At 46.3% G+C, this 23,271-nt stretch overlaps 1 protein-coding gene across 1 annotated transcript in view; it reads left to right on the top strand.

Moving 5' to 3' along the window:
• nadsyn1 (NAD synthetase 1) overlaps positions 1-23,271 on the top strand; it is a 64,741-nt gene that overhangs the window by 33,182 nt on the left and 8,288 nt on the right. The window contains 7 exon segments of the mRNA XM_084307581.1: positions 10,889-11,057; positions 11,863-11,912; positions 11,915-11,970; positions 14,515-14,621; positions 15,784-15,915; positions 17,001-17,070; positions 22,525-22,653. Of these exon segments, the coding sequence (XP_084163707.1) occupies positions 10,889-11,057; positions 11,863-11,912; positions 11,915-11,970; positions 14,515-14,621; positions 15,784-15,915; positions 17,001-17,070; positions 22,525-22,653 (713 nt within the window).

The raw sequence follows: 23,271 nt of genomic DNA, 5'->3' as shown, positions 1-23,271 counted from the left end.
AAGTTTCGAGAGGAGTGGAAGTTTGAAGACAGACTAGACTACAATATGATGCGGGGGTGGTGAGTTGAAACAGTGTGTGTGAATGAATGAATGAAAACTTTATTTAACAGATTGCAGAATGGGTACAGTACGGCTCAATACACACAATTGTTAAGGGGATGCAGACCTGAGAAAGACGTTTGTCTTGTTTACATCAGGGTCCCCCATTGTGTGTGTGTGTGTGTCCCAACCGACCCCACTTCTATGTTTCAATAAATTATTTGCATTTAAAACTATTAACGCTGACTCATTCCTTCAGTCCACTCAAAATTATGCTAATATTCCTTATGTTGTTTATGATATTAATTGAAAATAGCATAGTAATAATAACACATGGCGATATACTAAATGACAGCCAAACATGGCACTGCAACTAAATAACACAAATACAATAGGCACATTTGTGACTGTTACAAATATAACACGTTTTATACTTGTGCTACAAGATTTTGGCCTGTGCTACAAAACTATAAACCTCTGTAGCACCAGTGCTATGTGCAAAAAAAGTTAACGTACAGCCCTGAAGTATGGTATCATTAAACCACTACTGTCTTATGTACATTACTACTGGCCATACAGTACACAGGTATATTAGATGAACACTTCCACAATGACACGGTTCCACACAAATCTTGGTTATAATAATATTTATTAGCAGCAATAATAGTAGATTACATTACTTTACTTAGAGTCGCGCTTGTAAGGCGAAGAATGTGCGTGAGTAAGTCAAGAGCGTAAGTCCATGATAATATTACGCAGGAGATAATGAATACCACCTGTATCCTAGGAATTATATCTATGGTACACTAGTAGGGCAGCGGGAGATACTAGTAGGGTCCCTCCGGTTGTAGGCCAGCAAGGGGAGGATTTGTCGGTAACGAAAGTCTGGGTCAACGAAGAATAGGGAGACTCCAGGTACAGGAGACAGTGCAATAATCTCTTGATCCGCAGACGAATAACAGCTATTCTCCGGCATGCAGCTCCGCATGGAAGAAAGCTAGCCAGCCTCAGGCTTCTTAGAGGCGGGCTCGACGTTGCTCCTCACAGGGTAAATCCCACACAATTGTGGGTGTAGACGATTCTCCGCTCCATCAGCTACAGGACCAAAGCAAATATAATCCAGCCGAAAAGGGCTATGTAGTCGTCGGGTAGGTTATCCAGTGTACATGTCCACACGGTCCTCGTCTAGGGCTCCTCGGATGAAGGCGCCAGGGTAAGCTGCCCAGCCTGGATAAGCACACTAGCTGGTACGAGGAAACGTTGGTAATGCTGGTCACTGTAGAACGGTAGCCGCACGATACACTATACATAAATAGACTATTACTGAATTAATAGAATAGGTCGAACTCGACGGTACAGCGTTAAACTCTGATACTTCAGCTATCAATTCGCACGCGGTCTCAATGCTCTATTTGGGGCCAAACGGGCCCTACTTCACCGCACGTTGTATCGTGGGTGAGGCTTCACTTGGGTAACTCGAACTAGGTTAACTAACTTTAGGCTAAGTGCTGCTGTATCCACCTGCGACGTATTTATACGTATGGTGAATAATCTAGTACCAGCCTTATTTCTGTCTCGTATTCTTGCGCAGAACCGGGCATGTCCAGGCAAGCCTTGGCGGTGACTTTGAACTAGACCTTGGGGGTATGGCAGTGGCGCCTAGTGGATCGCTATCCAATAGGAGAACGAAATATTATGGTCTGTACTAGGTAAAAGGGATATTCCGTGTATATTATGTACAAAGAATACACAAGGGATATCAGACGATATACAAATACTATGCAATATATATCAAGTAATAAATATATATATTCGGTTTAATCTGATCCTTCGTAACAGCCGCCTCCTAATTAGTCCGCACCTAATTAGATAAGCAGATACAGATTAACCGCACTGTCCACTACTCAATGTCCGTTGTGAGGGTAGGGCAATTCACAAAGTCAGTGGGTCATGGTCGTCATTAGGAGAGTCGGGGAGCCTTGGCAACTCTATCAGCCTCGCCACAGTTCGGGTGTATGTCCGCCCCTGGACGAGCACTTCTGCCGCTCTGACCTTTCCGTCGGCACCAGTGATCACTTTGCTTACGCGGCCGGCCGGCCACGCAGCTCGGGGTAGTGACTGGTCTATGATCACGACGACTGTGTCCACTTTTAAGTTGTCCCCGTCCTTGACCCGCTTCTGACGGGCTGGAAGGGATGGTAGGGGGGTTAGGAGGAAGCGGGCCTGAGACTGCTTTGATCTGTGCTTGGCTGCGCCTCCACCTCCTCCGTCTGTTTCTCTTGTTTGCTCTGTACCCCGTCTGAGGAGGGGCCGGTTCCGGCCGCCCCATCAAGGAGTCGCTTGGGGTGCTGGGTTCGAGGTCAGCTACGTCTGAAGCGCAGCTGAGGGGGGTGGAGTTCCGAACTCCCTCTTGTGCCCACGGTTCTCTCACAGGCCTCTCGCTTAATGTCAATAGCCTCTCAACGGGCTGTACGAGGGAGTGGCCGGTGTCGCTCGCCTTTGTGTGTAGGCAGCGTGTAGACGTGGGTTGACTGTCAAGTCCGTAGAGGGGGCCCTGGAGCGTCCACCCCAGTCGGGTCTGAACCGCGACTGGGCATCCTTTGGGTCCGATGTGGGCCGCCTCAATTGGGAGAATGAGGTCCGCGTGGTCGGAGCCGATGAGCAGGGTCGGTGTGGCGCCGTCGATAAGCGGTATAGGTAGTTGACGTAGGTGCACATACTTCGCCATCAGCTGTGGGATGGGGTAGGTGTACTGTGATAGGCCTATGTCGTGGCTGGTGAAGACGTTGGTTATACTATACTGCTTCTCGGGCTGGTCCACCGCTGCTATCTTGAAGGAGACCTTTTCACCTTTTATGGTCTTCTGGTCCCTTCTGATGGTGCGTATGGTCATGGTACCTTTGGCACCCCGCAGGCCCAACTGGGCTGCTGCGGAAGCGAGGAGGAGAGTCTTTTCAGACCCGTCGTCCAGGACGGCGTAAGTGTCCAGGACCTTGTCCTCGTAGCTCAGGAGCACTCTGACCACTTTGATGAGCACTCGGGGGGGTCCCGCTATGCTGGTCAATGTGGAGCACTCCTGTTGGTCGGTTGCTTTGGATCGTCTGGTGGGCCCCGCACAGTGCTGCGCGGTAAGCGGCGCCCGCCTGGGCCGCCTCACGCCACTGGTCAACTTGGGCGGGGTTCAGTGTCTTATATTCGGCGCACTGTGCCATCCAGTGTCCGCCGTCGCAGTAGGTACAGTAGGGGGCGGTCTGGTGGCTCTTCGGTACTGGTGCCACCGCCTCGGCATGGTACATTACCGCGACGGGCCCACTCTGTTGTCCTGGCTGACGCCTGTTGATGTCATGCAGGACCTCCAAGTGGGCGCCACCGCACCTGCTGCACTTCTTCTTCAAGCGGCACTCAGCTGCCATATGGCTGCGCGCGCAGCGGAAGCAGCGGCGGTGGTCCTTGATCCACTGACTCACCTCGTCCGTGGTCAGCTTCCCGAAAGTGTTGCATTTATACAGCCGATGTTCCCCTTCACAGTACTGGCATTCAATCTTCCACTCCTCTTTCGTCGAGGGGGTGTTGTGGTTCTTGTGCTGCGGTACTGATTCGGCTTGGTGCATAACGGTCACCGACCGGCGGTTATCATTTAATCCCCGAGGTCCTGGTCTTGGGCTTGGTCCACTCCATACGAACGTGTCCAGTCGTAAGCTGCTGACCTCCCTGGCGAGGAACTCAGACAGGTCTAGGAGGGATGCCTCTGGGCCGTTGGGGTCACGGTGGTCTCTCTGCCGCCGAAAACGCTCTTGTCGGGCGGGAGGGAGCTTCTCTAATATCCTCTCTACATTAGAGTTAGCGTACAGTTCGTATATCCCTTTTTCCTTTTGGGACCCCAGCATCCCTACCAGGGACTGTACCTTGATAGAGAGGTCATCTAATGCTCTGTTGTCTCTGGCTGGGGGGAGACGGTCAATGTCTCTTATCTCTTGTATCACGTAGTCCCATATGCGTCCATAACGTTGGTCGAGGGCTACTAGAGCCGCGGTGTATGGGGTAGTAGAGTTTGAATATGCCAGCGCTATATTGTGCGCTCTGGGCACCTTCAGGTGCTTGAGTAGGATAGCATACTTGTACGTTTCATCCGGTACATCGGACATCATTGTCTCTAAGCACATTCGTAGCTCTGTGTACTGTGCTCTGTTCTCGTGTGTGAAGTCCGGGAACGTCGGTGTGCCAAGGTACGATGCCATGGATGGCTGGCACATCGGTGAGCGTTGGGGGAGAGGCCTCCTGGGCGAGTCTCCCCGTGCGTGTCGTCTTGGGCTGGTACTTGGTGGGTACTGAAGGTCGGGTACCCAGGTGCTGTTCCTCGGTGCTGACGGTGCGTCAAACTCACCCGTGAGTTGAGTCGGGGGTTTGTAGCGCAGTGCCTCGGGGCTGACTTCTGGGCTGTACTGGGCCTCCTGGTCCAGAGTACGTTGCTGCTGGTCGGGGCTGTACTGGGCCTCCTGGTCCAGAGTACGTTGCTGCTGGTCGGCTTGACATTCCTCCTCTTCCTCTTCCTCTTCCTCTGCTAGGTCCTGGAGTCTTCTGTTCAGTCTCTCGGCGTGGTCCGGTTCTTCCCGGTTGCTGGGTCTCGTATGGACCGGCCGGGGAGGGGGTTCGGAGACGTGGACAGGATCCTCCTGTTGGCGGGGTCCCGGGTCGCTTGGTCGGGTAGGGGAATGTGTCCTAGACCCTTGTCTTGACGATCTCCGGGAGCTCCGTGCGGATTGAGGGGGTGTCGCCATGGCAATCAATTTGTCCATCAGCTGCGCCTGCAGCCGGTCGCGCTCTGCCTCGCGCTGGGCATGGGCGGCGTCGCGCGCTGCTTCGCGCTGGGCATTGGCGGCGTCGCGCTGCGCATTGCCGGCGGCGTCCAGTCAGCTTGTCCAGTCGTAAGCTGCTGACCTCCCTGGCGAGGAACTCAGACAGGTCTAGGAGGGATGCCTCTGGGCCGTTGGGGTCACGGTGGTCTCTCTGCCGCCGAAAACGCTCTTGTCGGGCGGGAGGGAGCTTCTCTAATATCCTCTCTACATTAGAGTTAGCGTACAGTTCGTATATCCCTTTTTCCTTTTGGGACCCCAGCATCCCTACCAGGGACTGTACCTTGATAGAGAGGTCATCTAATGCTCTGTTGTCTCTGGCTGGGGGGAGACGGTCAATGTCTCTTATCTCTTGTATCACGTAGTCCCATATGCGTCCATAACGTTGGTCGAGGGCTACTAGAGCCGCGGTGTATGGGGTAGTAGAGTTTGAATATGCCAGCGCTATATTGTGCGCTCTGGGCACCTTCAGGTGCTTGAGTAGGATAGCATACTTGTACGTTTCATCCGGTACATCGGACATCATTGTCTCTAAGCACATTCGTAGCTCTGTGTACTGTGCTCTGTTCTCGTGTGTGAAGTCCGGGAACGTCGGTGTGCCAAGGTACGATGCCATGGATGGCTGGCACATCGGTGAGCGTTGGGGGAGAGGCCTCCTGGGCGAGTCTCCCCGTGCGTGTCGTCTTGGGCTGGTACTTGGTGGGTACTGAAGGTCGGGTACCCAGGTGCTGTTCCTCGGTGCTGACGGTGCGTCAAACTCACCCGTGAGTTGAGTCGGGGGTTTGTAGCGCAGTGCCTCGGGGCTGACTTCTGGGCTGTACTGGGCCTCCTGGTCCAGAGTACGTTGCTGCTGGTCGGGGCTGTACTGGGCCTCCTGGTCCAGAGTACGTTGCTGCTGGTCGGCTTGACATTCCTCCTCTTCCTCTTCCTCTTCCTCTGCTAGGTCCTGGAGTCTTCTGTTCAGTCTCTCGGCGTGGTCCGGTTCTTCCCGGTTGCTGGGTCTCGTATGGACCGGCCGGGGAGGGGGTTCGGAGACGTGGACAGGATCCTCCTGTTGGCGGGGTCCCGGGTCGCTTGGTCGGGTAGGGGAATGTGTCCTAGACCCTTGTCTTGACGATCTCCGGGAGCTCCGTGCGGATTGAGGGGGTGTCGCCATGGCAATCAATTTGTCCATCAGCTGCGCCTGCAGCCGGTCGCGCTCTGCCTCGCGCTGGGCATGGGCGGCGTCGCGCGCTGCTTCGCGCTGGGCATTGGCGGCGTCGCGCTGCGCATTGCCGGCGTCGCGCTGCGCATTGCCGGCGGCGTGCTGCGCATTGGCGGCGGCGTGCTGCGCCTCGGCGCGGCTTCTTTCAATGTTCTCTTCCGTCTGAAGGCGTCTGGTCTCCAGTCTTATGCGGTCTTCACTCCTTTGTTGCGCCTGGAAGCGCTCTCGCTCGGTTGCAGAATGTTCGCGTTAACTGAGGGCTTGCGCTTGGAGTTGCGCGTGAAGGTGCTCTCGTTCGTCTGCAGCTTGTTCGCGCTCGCTCGTCTGTTGCGCTTGGAGTCGATCGCGTTCACCCTGAAGTCGATCGCGTTCGGTGGAGGCTGCCAGGGTGGCGATGAGTGCCTGCGCCAGCATCTTGTCCGCTTCGCTGGGGGAAGACACAGGCGGAGGTGATCGGCTTCTGGCAGTGCTCGTTGGAGATCCGTTCTCCTGTCGCGCTCCGAGGAGGTCCATCTCCTGGGTGTGCGTCTCTTCTGGTAGTGGGTCGGGTTCCGTCCCTGGAGGGCTTTCTTTATCCTGGAGCTCTCCGGGGACTGTCTCGTCGACGTTTGCGGGGGGTAAAGTCATGTCAGGTCCCTCCTGGTCCCCCCCGTGAGCTTGGTCAGTTACGTTAGAACCCACTAGGGTCTCTACTGGCGGGGTCGCCTGGTCGGTAGGGTTTGGCATACTTTTACTATCCGCCTTTTCCGCGTTTAACGTCTGTAGAAAGCTAGGTAGTAGACTGGCAGCGTAGTCCTCTAGGTAATGAGGTGGCTGCCGTCTGCGCTGCGGGCGATCTAGTTTAGGAGAACCGTTTGTGGAGTGTTCATCATCGGCCATGTTAATATTAATATTATATTAATATTACGCTAATTACCATCCGGCTCGAAGGACCAATTGTAACTGAGGGGTACAATTCCCTGACTGTATTAATAAGTATGGTATCATTAAACCACTACTGTCTTATGTACATTACTACTGGCCATACAGTACACAGGTATATTAGATGAACACTTCCACAATGACACGGTTCCACACAAATCTTGGTTATAATAATATTTATTAGCAGCAATAATAGTAGATTACATTACTTTACTTAGAGTCGCGCTTGTAAGGCGAAGAATGTGCGTGAGTAAGTCAAGAGCGTAAGTCCATGATAATATTACGCAGGAGATAATGAATACCACCTGTATCCTAGGAATTATATCTATGGTACACTAGTAGGGCAGCGGGAGATACTAGTAGGGTCCCTCCGGTTGTAGGCCAGCAAGGGGAGAGGATTTGTCGGTAACGAAAGTCTGGGTCAACGAAGAATAGGGAGACTCCAGGTACAGGAGACAGTGCAATAATCTCTTGATCCGCAGACGAATAACAGCTATTCTCCGGCATGCAGCTCCGCATGGAAGAAAGCTAGCCAGCCTCAGGCTTCTTAGAGGCGGGCTCGACGTTGCTCCTCACAGGGTAAATCCCACACAATTGTGGGTGTAGACGATTCTCCGCTCCATCAGCTACAGGACCAAAGCAAATATAATCCAGCCGAAAAGGGCTATGTAGTCGTCGGGTAGGTTATCCAGTGTACATGTCCACGCGGTCCTCGTCTAGGGCTCCTCGGATGAAGGCGCCAGGGTAAGCTGCCCAGCCTGGATAAGCACACTAGCTGGTACGAGGAAACGTTGGTAATGCTGGTCACTGTAGAACGGTAGCCGCACGATACACTATACATAAATAGACTATTACTGAATTAATAGAATAGGTCGAACTCGACGGTACAGCGTTAAACTCTGATACTTCAGCTATCAATTCGCACGCGGTCTCAATGCTCTATTTGGGGCCAAACGGGCCCTACTTCACCGCACGTTGTATCGTGGGTGAGGCTTCACTTGGGTAACTCGAACTAGGTTAACTAACTTTAGGCTAAGTGCTGCTGTATCCACCTGCGACGTATTTATACGTATGGTGAATAATCTAGTACCAGCCTTATTTCTGTCTCGTATTCTTGCGCAGAACCGGGCATGTCCAGGCAAGCCTTGGCGGTGACTTTGAACTAGACCTTGGGGGTATGGCAGTGGCGCCTAGTGGATCGCTATCCAATAGGAGAACGAAATATTATGGTCTGTACTAGGTAAAAGGGATATTCCGTGTATATGTACAAAGAATACACAAGGGATATCAGACGATATACAAATACTATGCAATATATATCAAGTAATAAATATATATATTCGGTTTAATCTGATCCTTCGTAACAATTAGCCCCTTTCGTGACTGTGATGCACGCCAACAAGGTTTGGCCGAGTGAATCCACAGTCACTTGCTCCTCAATGGGAAACCAACCTAGAGTATCACAGATACATTTCAAAGGTACTCACAGTTGCACAAGGGTTTCGAACAGAGAAACGCTAGGGTTTGAAAGCTTGGCGTTGCTAATAAACATTTTAAATAATTTTTATAAACTGGTCAACACAGCGCAGGCGCACCAGGCAGCCAAATACGGAAATAACGCCGTTTTGAGCAGTGTTGACCAGTTTATAAAAAATATTTAAAATGTTTATTAGCAACGCCGAGCTTTCAAACCCTAGCGTTTCGCTGTTCGAAACCCTTGTGCAACTGTGAGTACCTCTGAAATGTATCTGAAACTCGTTTTATTAATGTCTTATTTTAACCAGGGTAGTCAAATTGAGAAGGTACACCTCTTTTTCAAGTGAGCCTTAACACATTGTGCGCCAAAAACGAGTATACTCGTTATTGCCCGCCATGCGTTGTGCGCCAGAAACGAGTTAACTCGTTTTTGGGATCAATATTTAATTCTTTTGCCATGGCATTCATAATTCATCCAGCCTCCCTCCGGGACGCAGCTGGACCCTGTTCTGATATTGCAACACCTCAATACCGCCGCCTGGTGGATTTCGGGCAAGTTACACTCCACGCCAACCCGGAAGTGGCGCTCGGTGCATCTGGGAGAATCCTCCGGTAGTAATATCTTGTAACGTGGATCAAGAGACACAATCGAGTGCATTGGGATCGCTTTCGAAACGCAAGAATCAATATGATTTCGGCGTTTATTGCGTCATACAAACGGGAAATGGATCTAGCAGATCGACGTCAAATCATTGGAATATTTTTCCTCCAGTCTCATCGGCGAACGGTAAGAGGAATCTAACGTTATTTTCAGCCCGATTGTTTAGTTATTTCACTGCAATCCATCTGATCAACGTATCAACCCATAGTAAAAAAAGACGCTACTGACGATCAAGGAATTATAAACGCATGATGAAGCATAATGTATACCGATCATATACATTTGAATTTTTTTAATATAGCGTGTATAGGAAAGAAACGCCAATCGATAATCTATCATATGTGTTGGGGCCTATAACTTGCGTTTTAGGAATTACTGCAGAAAACCTTAAAAACATACTTATATTCACGGCGGTATCAACACGACAATGTATGAATGAAAAAATATAACGTTCCCACATCCGGAACGATAGATACCCGATGTCGAATGGGCCATAGTAATGTCGATATAGCTATAATATTTAAAAAATTATAGCCCTGCAAAGAAGGTAAACATCTCCATAGGGTTACAGCACTGGCTGTAAGGATGGGTACAATGCATGGCGGACAATGTGTTAAAGAAACACACCAACATTATGGGATGTTCTTATGTTTTCTATAAAACATCCATCTCTCCCCCTCCTTCCCTCCATCCCTCCCTCCCTCCAATCCAACCATCCCCCCATCTCCTGTCCTCTTCTGTCCCCTCCCTCTCCTTCTCTCCTCTCCTCTTCTGTCCCCTCCCTCTCCCCTCTCTCCCCTCCTCTCCTCTACCCTCCTCTCCGCTCTCCTCTTCTATCCTCCTCTACCATCCTATCTCTCCTCTCCCTTCCTCTCCCCTCCCTTTACTCTCCTCTCCCCTCCTCTTCTGTCCCCTCCCCTCCTCTCATCTGCTATCCTCTTCTCGTCTCTCCTCTCCTCTCCTCTCCCCTCTTCTCTCCTCTCCTCTACCCTCCTCTCCCCCCTTCTCCTCTCCTCTACCCACCTCTCCCCTCTTCTCCTCCTCCCTCCCTCTCTCTACTCTCCCTCCTCTCCTCATCCTTCCACTCTCTCCCCCTCACCTCTCTCCTACACCTCTCCCACCTCTCACCTCTCTCTCCCCATCAACTCTCACTCTCCCCTACTCTCCACTACTCATCCCCTCCTCTCCCTCTCACTTCCACCTCTACCCACCCTCTCCCCTCCTCTCCACTCACTCTCCCACCTCTCTCTCCTCCTCTTCTACCCACCTCTCACCCTCCTCTCCCTTCTCCTCTCCTCCAACTCTCTAACTACTAACCTCTCACTACCTTCCATCTACCCACACTCCACTCTCTACCCCTCCTCTCCCCTCTGCTCTCCCCTCTCCCCTCTCCTCTCCTCTACCCTCCTCTCCTATTCTCTACCCACCTCTCCTCTTCTCTACCCACCTCTCCCCGCCCATCCTCTCCTCTGCTCTCCCCTCTTCTCCACTCCTCTACCCTCCTCTCCCCTCTTCTCCTCTCCTCTCCTCTCCCCTCCTCTCCTCTCCCCTCCTCTTCTCTACCCACCTCTCCTCTTCTCTACCCACCTCTCCCCTCCTCTCCTCTGCTCTCCCCTCCCCTCTTCTCCTTTCCTCTACCCACCTCTCTTCTCCTCTCCTCTCCCTCCTCCTCCCCCCATCTTTCAACTATCCATCCCTCCCTCTCTCCCTGTTCTCCCTCCCTCGCTCTCTCAGACAGCCAGGTGCTGGAGGATGTGCGCAGGGTGGTGGGGGACGCGTCCTACAGTCCTCAGGAGCCCAGAGAGTTGTGTGGGCGTGTCTTCACCACCTGCTACATGGCCAGCGAGAACTCCTCAGAGGGGACGCGGAGCAGAGCCAGGGACCTGGCCAATCAGATCGGCAGGTGAGGATCACCTGAGTGACACACCTGCTCTGATAGCTGCTATGAAAGTATCACTTCCTTTATTGAAGTTATTGCCCATCTTGCAACCTTTTCTTAATACATTAGTGTCATACTCATCATACTCTTGTATTTACATCATTTGTTTTATGGCTACAGGGGCATAGGTTTGATTTGGGATTTGGTAGGCAGTGGGCACACTTAATAGCTCAAAAAACTATTTACAGTATTTAACCTTTTTTTGCACTCTTTGAGCTACAAAGAGCATCAAATGATCCTGATGACTGTTTCTTTAATTAACCTCCTGAATCGATGACTGTTTCTTTAATTAATCTCCTGAACTGATGACTGTTTCTTTAATTAACCTCCTTTGTGTTATTATTCTAATTTGTGACCTGTCCTGTCTAAATGTTTAAATGTTGAGCGATTTGCAGTGTCAAATTTACCACGGGATAATAAAAGTATTTCTATTCTATTCTATTCTATTCTATTCTATTCTATTCTAATTAACCTCCTGAACTGATGACTGTTTCTTTAATTAACCTCCTGAACTGATGACTGTTTCTTTAATTAACCTCCTGAACTGATGACTGTTTCTTTAATTAACCTCCTGAACTGATGACTGTTCCTTTAATTAACCTCCTGAACTGATGACTGTTTCTTTAATTAACCTCCTGAACTGATGAATGTTTCTTTAATTAACCTCCTGAACTGATGACTGTTCCTTTAATTAACCTCCTGAACTGATGACTGTTTCTTTAATTAACCTCCTGAACTAATGACTGTTTCTTTAATTAACCTCTTATAGCACACACATGAACATCAACATTGACATGGCGGTGAAAGGCATGCTGGGCCCCAGTTCCGCGCCAACGGCGGAAGCACCAGAGAGAACCTGGCGCTGCAGAATGTACAGGTGAGTTATAGGGCTGAGCCCAAACGTTCTAACCTTCGTTCGTTACGTTGGCATTCGAATTCTAAATCAACATTTAAAATTATTATAATTTTTGTATCCACTCTTTCTCCTTATTTTTCAATTTTTTTCTCCCATCCCAATTTCGTGTTTCCAATTCTCCCCTCCCCTGTCTTGAACGTTGCTCGCATATGCCCCCCACAGGTCGGTTGTAGGGAGGATAGAAGCCTTGCATCATGTGTCCCCTCCGGTACACGGGGAGGCAGCCTGTCACATATTTTCACCTGCCAGCGCGGACTCTCATTGGTGAGGTGTAACGTGTGGGAGGCTCACACTACCCCCGCTATTTCCTGTCTCTGCTGTGCAGGCGTCCCCCAACCGACCTGTAGGAGTCGCTGTTTACAACGTCCAGATTACCACCCATCGACTTCCACCCGCTAACTCTGCCAATTGAGCCAGTATGACGGCTGGCCCAAGCCGGAGGCAATGCTGACACCCGGATTCGAGACCGGAGTCTCTTGCATTGGTGACGAGTGCAATCTCCGCTGCGCCACCCAGCCGCTCCTATTAACACTATGGTCGCCAAAAACGCCTTACCACGTCATTCCCCGCCATGCTCATTCTGCCAAAGACGCCGTACCACGTCTTTGATATCAATATTTCAAAAATATTTCTCCCCCGGAGACTTGAGATCTACTGTTGATCCCCTCTCAACTCTCCAACGGCTCAAGAGCGCCATCTGGTGGCCGATCGGCGGATCGCCCAGACCGGAAACAGGAAATGGAAGCTGGTGCTCGGTCCGATCACTCGCTAATAGTCCCAGGACTCGAGCTGGACACAATGGATAGCAATCCGTTACCAATAACTCGATAAACAACATGATTTGGACGTATATACTATTATACAACCTGGAAATGGATCGCATATTTCTACATCCCATAATAGGAATATTTCTGCTCCACGCTCATCGCCCAACGGCCCGAGGAAGCTACGGTAAGATTCAGCGTTATTTTTTAACGTGTTCGATATAAACTGCTCTGATGATCATATCACCCACACTAGATGAATCATCTAACGTTGGCCACGGAATTATAAACGACCCCCCCCCCCCCATCCGGTCAACATCAGATGATAAGTAGTAACTTCTAGAAGCACGTCCATTTGAAAAGTTTTATCTCGCGCCGATTGCTATCAAACTGTATACAATCATCAATATAATGCATTTAGGGCTATAAATCACGTTCTGGAGAAAGCTGCAGAAAATGATAAAAACATACTTATACTTTAGACCGTATTTTAGTATGAATATGTGAATGAAAAAGTATAACGTTGCTACACCCTGAACAATAGATACTTGATGTTGAATGGGCCATAGTAATGTCAATTTAGCAATACAATTTAAAAAGTTATAGCCCTGCAAAGAAGGGGAACTTCTCCATAGACAAATAGAGCTGGCGTGGGATGGTTTATTCTGAATATAAGCCTGGCGACCAAAGTGTTAACATTCAAATGTTAAATCTTTAATAAAAATAAATACTTTAAAATAATTATATTTTTTTCTATTCATTCTGTTTAAACCAATGTTGTTTTTTCACAGTTGCCGATAAATATTAGGCTACACTAATATTATAGGGTTTTTCTTCACAGTTGCAGATAAAGATTAGGCTACACTAATATTATAGTATTAAAAGAAACTGATGAGTTATATTCATTAAAGAAAGTTGATTTAATTGATTTAGTTGGGCTGGGGCTTCTCCCTGGGCTGGGTCTGGGGCTGGAAAGTTGATTTAATAAAAAAAAAAAAAATGTATCAGATTCATCACTTTATTCAAATTGAGGATTTAGTTTGAGGATATTTATAAAAAAATATATATATATATATTTATTAAAGAAAATAACATTTAAATTTTATTTTAAATATATATTTTTTATTATTAAAAACGAAGGTTCGAACGACCATTCGGGGACAGCCTTAGTGAGTTAGAGGCACCAGAGAGAAGCTGGCACTGCGAGAGGTACAGGTGAGTTAGTCAGGTTTCCAACGTGGGATCAGCAGTGTGGATTATTTCTGAGGTTATAGTAGATTTGAGCAACATGTAGGATTTTGTAGTGTTTTTTTGTTTTTGGTCCTGTGTGATTCAACAACATGAAAAGTAGGTCTAATCCATTTCTCCACAACCTTTAAAGTGTAATAGAATCTAATAATGGGATTCTCTCAGTACAGAATGAATAGACAATCAAATCCAATGGGATCCATCATCCTACTTGAAAGCAATCCTACAGGATTTCAAGACTATTGGAGGAAAACGTTAAAAAAAATTATATAGGAATCTACTGGAAGAATGAGATTCTGTTGAGATTCTGTATGACTGAGCAGATTGTTTCAAACTGGGTGTGTGTGTGTGTGTGTGTGTGTGTGTGTGTGTGTGTGTGTGTGTGTGTGTGTGTGTGTGTGTGTGTGTGTGTGTGTGTGTGTGTGTGTGTGTGTGGTGTGTGGTGTGTGGTGTGTGTGTGTGCGTGCGTGCGTGCACTCTTGTGTCCCTCCAGGCTCGTGTCAGGATGGTCCTAGCCTACCTCTTTGCCCAGCTGAGTCTGTGGGCCCAGGGCCGACCGGGGGGCCTGCTGGTGCTGGGCTCAGCCAACGTGGACGAGAGGTACTGGTGCATGTCAGCTGTGGCCGGTACATGTGAGCTGGGGCCGGTACATGTCAGCTGGGGCCGGTACATGTCAGCTGGGGCCGGTACATGTCAGCTGGGGCCGGTACATGTCAGCTGGGGCCGGTTTTCTGTTAGAAAACATAATTTGCATGAAGCCACATGTGACTGAAACGTTAGTGTGTGGAATTTGGAGATTTGGGGATTTCTTTTATTATATTAAATTTGGGATTTAGAATAGTTTGTCTGTAGACCATCTGTCTGCAGAAATGCTGTCCCACTTCCGTGGCTTCCTTTGCATAATGTGAGTGAGTGTACGTGCATACCAGTGTTGTAGTCAAGTCACTAAATCTCGAGTCTCGAGTCCCCAGTGTTCGAGTCCAAGTCCGAGTCACATGGACTCAAGTATTTATCTTGTATTTATCAATTAACAAGTCGGAGTCCTACAACACTGGTGCATACTATTATGGAAAAATCACATGTTCACCCTCTTACAGTCCTTGTGCAATATTTAGTGTAATATTCCTTTACTCCATTTACAATAAACCAGCTTACTGGCATAAATGATCTGGGGTACAGGGAGCATGTTTTGTCTGGAACAACTCTGACGACCAACTCTCTCATAATAATAAAATATTAGGGACTCGGGTCCTGCTAGCCAGGTACAGCTTATCAGTATTCATCCCACGCTGTTATCTTATAAGAACTGCCTGACTTTTCTTCTGTATGCAAAACCTTGATTTATTTTACAATAAGGCTGAAAGTATCCTTGGCCTCGTGGCTCACTTCGCAGACGCTCTTCCACTCTCTGTATCAGAATCAGAATCTGAATCAGAAAGGTCTTTTCACATACAAGGAATTATTGCTTTGTTTTCGGTGCGACATTAACGGACAGACAATAACGGACAGCGTGGCTACATGAGCAGAGCTCCAGACTCATGATCGAAAGATCACCGGTTCGAGCCCCGGTCAAGGCTGCTGTCGGAAAGTGGTGTTGTTGTCCAGCAGGGGGCACTCTGTCCTCTGGACTTGTGAGTAACAATGCCTCTCTCCTCCCCCCTCCTCTCTTTCCCTCTCCTCTCTCTCCTCCCCCCCTCTCTCTCCCTCCTCTCTCCTCCCCCTCTATATCTCCCCTCTCCCCTTCTCTCTCTCTCCTCCTCAGTCTAACAGGTTACTTTACCAAGTATGACTGCTCTAGTGCTGATATCAACCCGATTGGAGGGATCAGCAAGACTGACCTGAAGAGCTTCCTGCAGTACTGTGTGGAACAGTTCCAGCTGACGTCACTCAGAAGGTACGACCAGTGGCTCCGGAAGTAGAGCAGTCTTCTGGTAATCCGGAGGTTCCCGGTTCGATGCCCACGCCTCCCGGGCAGTGTGTCGAAGTGTCCTTGAATGAGCGAGACACTTAAATCAAATCAAATCAAATTTATTTGTAAGGCCCGACAACACACGTTAATGTCCCCATGGGCCAGACACGTCTCCTTTAAACAAGTCAAGAAGAAACTTCACAATAAATCAAGAACAAAACAAAAACACCATAAAGTCAAAAAAAATTTTATTATAAATGAATGCACACATTCACACTCCCAGACACTTAACCCCTAATTGCTCTCGATGAGCAGGCTGGCACCTTGCATGGTTGCCTCTGCCGTTGGTGTGTGAATGTGTGAGTGAATGGGTAAAAATTTACCATTTATTTAAGATACACATTATCAGGTTCCAGCCTATAGAAACTCTGTCCACCATAACAGAATGTCTCACACATGAACAATACGGAATTCATTTTTATATATATATGTATAACACTTCTCAGCGTAGACAGTTTTGACAAATATTTGGTTATTTAGCCATATTTTAGCAATGCCAGATCCCACACTGCTCATGTAAGAAATGGAACAACGTTTTTTTCCACCAACTGGAAGACGATTCACATTCCCAAAAAGTAGCATACTGAGAAACTGACTGTTTAAATATTGGTTGTAAATAAGGTGGTCCTAGCAAAACGGCTATTAAATAATAGAGAACAATTGCAAGGGCCAACCCCATTAAAAAGTCATTGCCACTGTCATGTGAAACCCTTTCATGTTTTTACTCAAATGTAAATGTTTACCGAGTCTTTATTGAGTAGATTCCACCACTCAGGAAACCCATTCACAACTCAACTGTATGATTTCAAAAAGTGTACGGATGTTAAATGTCTTTATGGCCAAAAAGCAAACCTTTTAGAGATGCAAGGTTTTCTTTCAACAGTGCTGATATGTGGGTATAAAGAAAGATGGATGGATGAACAGATTAATCAGATTCCATAAATACAGGAGGTGGCAACTTGTATTCATATCATGTTTGATATTATCAACATTTTGCATTCTCTACACAGCATCCTGGCTGCCCCGCCCACCGCTGAGCTGGAGCCCCTGACGGATGGACAGGTGTCCCAGACTGATGAGGTAATCACAGGTCGCACCCTGATGAGGTAGTACTAGTGCAGGTCATTGAAGGAACAATGTGTGACATTTTACAGGCCGGTAGGTCATATCAACTAGAAAGTAGAGCGCAAATCTCCACCAGGCGGCGTGCCGGACATAGACAGACAAACACTGACTGCTCTCCTCGTAGTTATTAGCGTTAGCATGCTAACGCTAACAACCACACAGACAAACACAGACTGCTCTCCTCGTAGTTATTAGCGTTAGCATGCTAACGCTAACAACCACACAGACAAACACCGACTGCTCTCCTTATAGTTATTATCATTAGCATGCTAACGGTAACAAACACGCAAACAAACACTGACTGCTCTCCTTATAGTTATTAGCGTAACCACACAGACAAACACACCGACTGCTCTCCTTATAGTTATTAGCATTAGCATGCTAATGGTAACAAACACGCAAACACTGACTGCTCTCCGTATAGTTATTAGCATTAGCATGCTAACGGTAAAAAACACACAAACACTGACTGCTCTCCTTATAGTTATTAGCATTAGCATGCTAACGGTAAAAAACACACAAACACTGACTGCTCTCCTCGTAGTTATTAGCATTAGTATGCTAACGCTAACAAACACACAGACAAACACACTGACTGCTCTCCTTATAGTTATTAGCATTAGTATGCTAACGCTAACAAACACACAGACAAACACACTGACTGCTCTCCTCGTAGTTATTAGCATTAGCATGATAACGCTAACAAACACACAGGCAAACACGACTGCTCTCCTTATAGTTATTATCATTAGCATGCTAACGGTAACAAACACCAGACAAACACTGACTGCTCTCCTTATAGTTATTAGCATTAGTATGCTAACGCTAACAAACACACAGACAAACACTGACTGCTCTCCTTATAGTTATTAGCATTAGCATGCTAATGCTAACAAACACACAGACAAACACTGACTGCTCTCCTTATAGTTATTAGCATTAGCATGCTAACGGGAACAAACACGCAGACAAACACACCGACTGCTCTCCTTATAGTTATTAGCATTAGCATGCTAACGGTAACAAACACGCAAACACTGACTGCTCTCTGTATAGTTATTAGCATTAGCATGCTAACGGTAACAAACATGCAAACACTGACTGCTCTCCGTATAGTTATTAGCATTAGCATGCTAATGGTAAAAAACACACAAACACTGACTGCTCTCCTCGTAGTTATTAGCGTTAGCATGCTAACGCTAACAAACACACAGACAAACACACTGACTGCTCTCCTTATAGTTATTAGCATTAGCATGCTAACGGTAACAAACACGCAAACACTGACTGCTCTCCTCGTAGTTATTAGCGTTAGCATGCTAACGCTAACAAACACGCAGACAAACACACCGACTGCTCTCCTTATAGTTATTAGCATTAGCATGCTAACGGTAACAAACACGCAAACACTGACTGCTCTCCGTATAGTTATTAGCATTAGCATGCTAACGGTAGCAAACACGCAAACACTGACTGCTCTCCGTATAGTTATTAGCATTAGCATGCTAACGGTAAAAAACACACAAACACTGACTGCTCTCCTTATAGTTATTAGCATTAGCATGCTAACGGTAAAAAACACACAAACACTGACTGCTCTCCTCGTAGTTATTAGCATTAGCATGCTAATGGTAACAAAATAATATTAGAAAGCATAGGAAGGGTGATAAATGCAATTATAAAACCCAATAAAATATTTTCTTGGTCTTGCCTTATCAAGCAATAAAAAACATTGTTTTATGCCATGTCATTTCTCTTTATTTGACCGTGTGAATTGGTTTGGAAAAGGCTCATCTCTTGGAAGTACTTTCCACTAGATATTACTGAAAATCTAAATCTAAACAATGGTTTTTTAATGTGTCATAAGGGAAGGCTCTTTGAAGATTTAGTTTAAACACAAATCACTTCCTCTGGATTCTCTAAACTTTCAACCTGGCGTTTTAATTTAACACTAGAATGACCATAGCAGTCTTTCTGACTAATCATAATAAATACAAATCTAATAAATACAAATCTAAAACTGAATGGATTTGTTAATCTTGGGATAGGTAATAAGACACAATCATTCTAATTAACACTATGGGTGCCGGCCAGAAATCCGGAAAATGACTGTGGATTGCCAGCGCTATTTGTCTATGGAGAAATTCCCCTTCACATCGGTGTGTGTACTGTACGTGTTCTGTCATAGCTCCACCTACAGGCCTAATGGAGAACACCAGGATGTGAATGGAGGGTGAATGTGAGGTATATCGTGTAAATAAGTTTTGATTGATCGCAAGACTACACTGTAAAAAAAAAAAAATAATACGTTACCAGAACTTAAAAATATTGAGTTCAGTTACTGTGCATTAAGGTTTTCAGTTTTCAATCCATAATAAGTTAACAGAAAAATAAGTACACAACCACATTATTTCAACCTAATAAAACTATGTTTATTGTCATTGTTTTAAGAACACAAGTTGACTTGGTAATACTCACATTTTGAGTAAAAAAAATGGCTTTTAACATGTGCAATGTTCAATGAAATAGAAAAATAAATAATAAAAATTGTTGATTAATCCCACTGGTCACAATGGTGACCGTAATAATGTTTTTCTTATAAGGCTCTGCAAATGTTACTGAATGATGTAGCAATGTATTTCCAGCTAAATTGAAATAATAAACAAATAAAGGGTCTCAATTAAATATGTGGTAGTAAAAAGAACCTGTGGGGGGATTTCAACAAGATAAATGCGACAACAGTGCAAAATATTTCACTATAATATTTCAGAGCAAAAAAAAAAAAAAATTATATATATATATATTTTTTTTTTCTGCTGCCCCCTGTGCCTATGCAAATGCCCCCGCGTGCCTATGCAGGCACGTGTGCCTAGGGTTGCCGACCCCTGGTCTAATGTATAAGTATGTTTTCATCTCTTTCTGCAGCTTTCTCCAGAACGTGATATATAGCCCCAAATGCATTATATTGATGATGAAATACAGTTTGATGGCAATCGGGGCGATATAAAAAATTTCAATTGGACGTACTTCTAGAATGATCTACGTATGATCTGATGATGACCGGATGGGCGGGGGATCGTTTATAATTCCGTGGGCAGCGTTATATCATTCATCTAGTGTGGGTGATATTTTCATCATAACAGTTTATATGGAATACGATAAAAAATAACGCTGAATCTTACCGTATCCTCCTCGCGCCGTTGGGCGATGAGCGTGGAACAGTCATTTACCTATTATGGTATGTAGAAATATCGGGTCCATTTCCAGCTTGTATAATAGTATATATGTCCAAATCATGTTGTTTATCGAGTTATTGGCAATCGATCGCTATGTATTGTGTCGAGATCGAGTCCCGGTAGCCAAACAGAGTGCCCGGAAGTAATACGGCCGACCAGCACAACCTCCATAGCACTTCCTGTTTGGCGATTGCGCCGATCGCCCACCAGATGGCGCTCCTGAACCGCCAGAGAGCTCAGTGGGTCCTCCTGGTGGATCTCAGGCCAGCGGAGGGGAAATATGAATCCGATCGCAGATTTTTGAAATATTGATATAAGGACGCTGTAAAGCGTCCTCCGGCAACTTGAGCATGGCCGGGAATGACGCTTTTAAGCGTTTTCCGGCAGTCAAAGTGTTAATGTTATTGTTTATTATTAATTAATCAGATAACACAACCTGCTTACCATAAAAGGAAGAAGATAAACATTTTCATCTTCTGAAAATTTGCTGATTTATAAAACAATTCAGATATTTTATTATAGGCTACTCTAGTACGAACAATACCTCGTTTACTTTTGTACCAAATACATACCTTTGGGTTGAACATTTATCTCTGCCCAAAATAGGCAAATATACTATCTTTACTACTAACAATACATTTGGTGGGACAGGAGATTGAAGTAATTTTTCTCAGTTTCACAACTTGGAGTTACTGCGGTCTTTGTAGAGGAGTACTGATAAAAGCCTATTGAGATCCTTCAGCTAGCTAATAATAGCTGTTTCATGTTTTAGGCTAAAAATATTCCGTTGTCCCTTGACTTTAGCACGGCTGGGTTTGAACTTTTCTTGAAAAAGCTATCAGAAATTATTGTTAGTCAATAGACACCAGCCAGAGTGGAGAAAAAGCAAAGACTGGGAGGATGCACTATCTAAACCCTATGGGGTCAAAATGGCCTTTCTAGGTAGAAATGCTCAACTCTTTTGTGTTTTGTAAATGTAGTCGAATAATTATGTTAGACTGAAATATAGAGGCACATATTTAGGAGAAGTCCAGGACATGTACATGCAGGGCTTTTATTGCTTTAGGGATGTTCTATATTGGCTTTTTTACCTATACCGATATTGTCCAACTCTTAATTTCCGATACCGATATCAACCGATACTGATATATGCAGGGTTTCCCCCCCCCAAAAAACTGAATAATTTCAGGTAATTAACATTACATATCTCTTGTTGTGGAATTAACACAACATTATGCATACTTTTGACAATAAATAAGATCAGAATTTGTTCTTACTTGCTTGCCTGGGTAAATAAAGGTTGCATAAATGTAAAAAAAGAAAGAAATCAATTTTTTTTCTTTTTTTGAAAACCGATACCGATAATTTCACATTTTAATGCCAATATCGGCCGATAATATCGGTAGGACGATAATATCGGACATCCCTAATTGCTTCCTAACATTTCTAAATTAAAAAACAGTTGAAATAAAATGACCTCCTTGGCCTTTCTGGTGCCAAGTCAAAATTGTACGAGCATTTGTCCTCTGGGTATAAGAATAGATAATAAACGGTCTATCCTTTGCCACAGCGTTCCCTAGATAACACCCTAAATGAATTCTAACCCTGGGAATGTGTCTCAGTGGGAGCAACAGACACAGGCATCATCGGGAATAACTTAATAATGGTATAGCCACGTCAGGAACACTGCGAATAGTGCGAACAGCAGGTGTAAGCATATATACTGTATAGAATAGTTAATTATTCTATATAGTTACACCTGCCATCTATGACAAGTCGAAATGTTTACTTTGAAATGGGCCTATTGTTCAATCAATGTACAGTATTTCACAGTCACAGATATAGAATAATGAATACTGAATATATGAATGAATACATTATTCTATTTCTGGCCTATGCTTGCTTACAGTACTAAATAATAAAGTGTTCCTTTATTGATTTACTTGGAGAAATGCAGGCATCATAGCAGCATGGGGGAGGGGAGGTACAGGCAGGAAAAAAAGATGACAATATAAAATAAGAACAATAATATGATTATTCCCTTTCTTCCTTTCGCTCTCTCTCTCTCTGTTCTTACACCCATCACTCCCTGCATTATTTCTCTCCACTCCTCTCTCCCCTACCCCTCCTCTACTCTATCCTCCATTTCTTCATGTCTATCGTTCACCATCAGGCTGACATGGGGATGAGCTACTCTGAGCTGTCAGTGATTGGCCGGCTGAGGAAGATCTCTAAGTGCGGCCCCTACAGCATGTTCTGTAAACTCATCCACACCTGGAAGGATGAGCTCTCCCCCATGCAGGTCAGGCCCCTACAGCATGATCTGTAAACTCATCCCCCACCTGGAAGGATGAGATCCCCCCCCCCACCATGCAGGTCAGGCCCTTACAGCATGTTCTGTAAACTCATCCCCCACCTGGAAGGATGAGCTCTCCCCCATGCAGGTCAGGCCCCCACAGCATGATCTGTAAACTCATCCACACCTGGAAGGATGAGCTCTCCCCCATGCAGGTCAGGCCCCTACAGCATGATCTGTAAACTCATCCCCCACCTGGAAGGATGAGATCCCCCCCCCCCCCCCCCCCATGCAGGTCAGGCCCCTACAGCATGATCTGTAAACTCATCCCCCACCTGGAAGGATGAGACCCCCCCCCCATGCAGGTCAGGCCCCTACAGCATGATCTGTAAACTCATCCCCCACCTAGAAGGATGAGATCCCCCCCCCATGCAGGTCAGGCCCCTCCCACACAGGCAGCAGTGTTCCATCAGACATCTTGCTTTCAAACAACAGGTGGTCATAATCAACCCGTAGATTGTTATCATTAACATTATTGTATCTTGGGTAGCTATATTTATTTTATTCATGCAATGCAAATCGTTTAGTTCTTAAGATGATTTCCACGTTGTACACGGTGTCTGT

Source organism: Notolepis coatsorum (assembly GCF_963971535.1).
Source record: "Notolepis coatsorum genome assembly, chromosome: 2".
NCBI classification, from domain to species: Eukaryota; Metazoa; Chordata; class Actinopteri; order Aulopiformes; family Paralepididae; genus Notolepis; species Notolepis coatsorum.
This window is presented reverse-complemented; position numbering and strand designations above follow the sequence as displayed.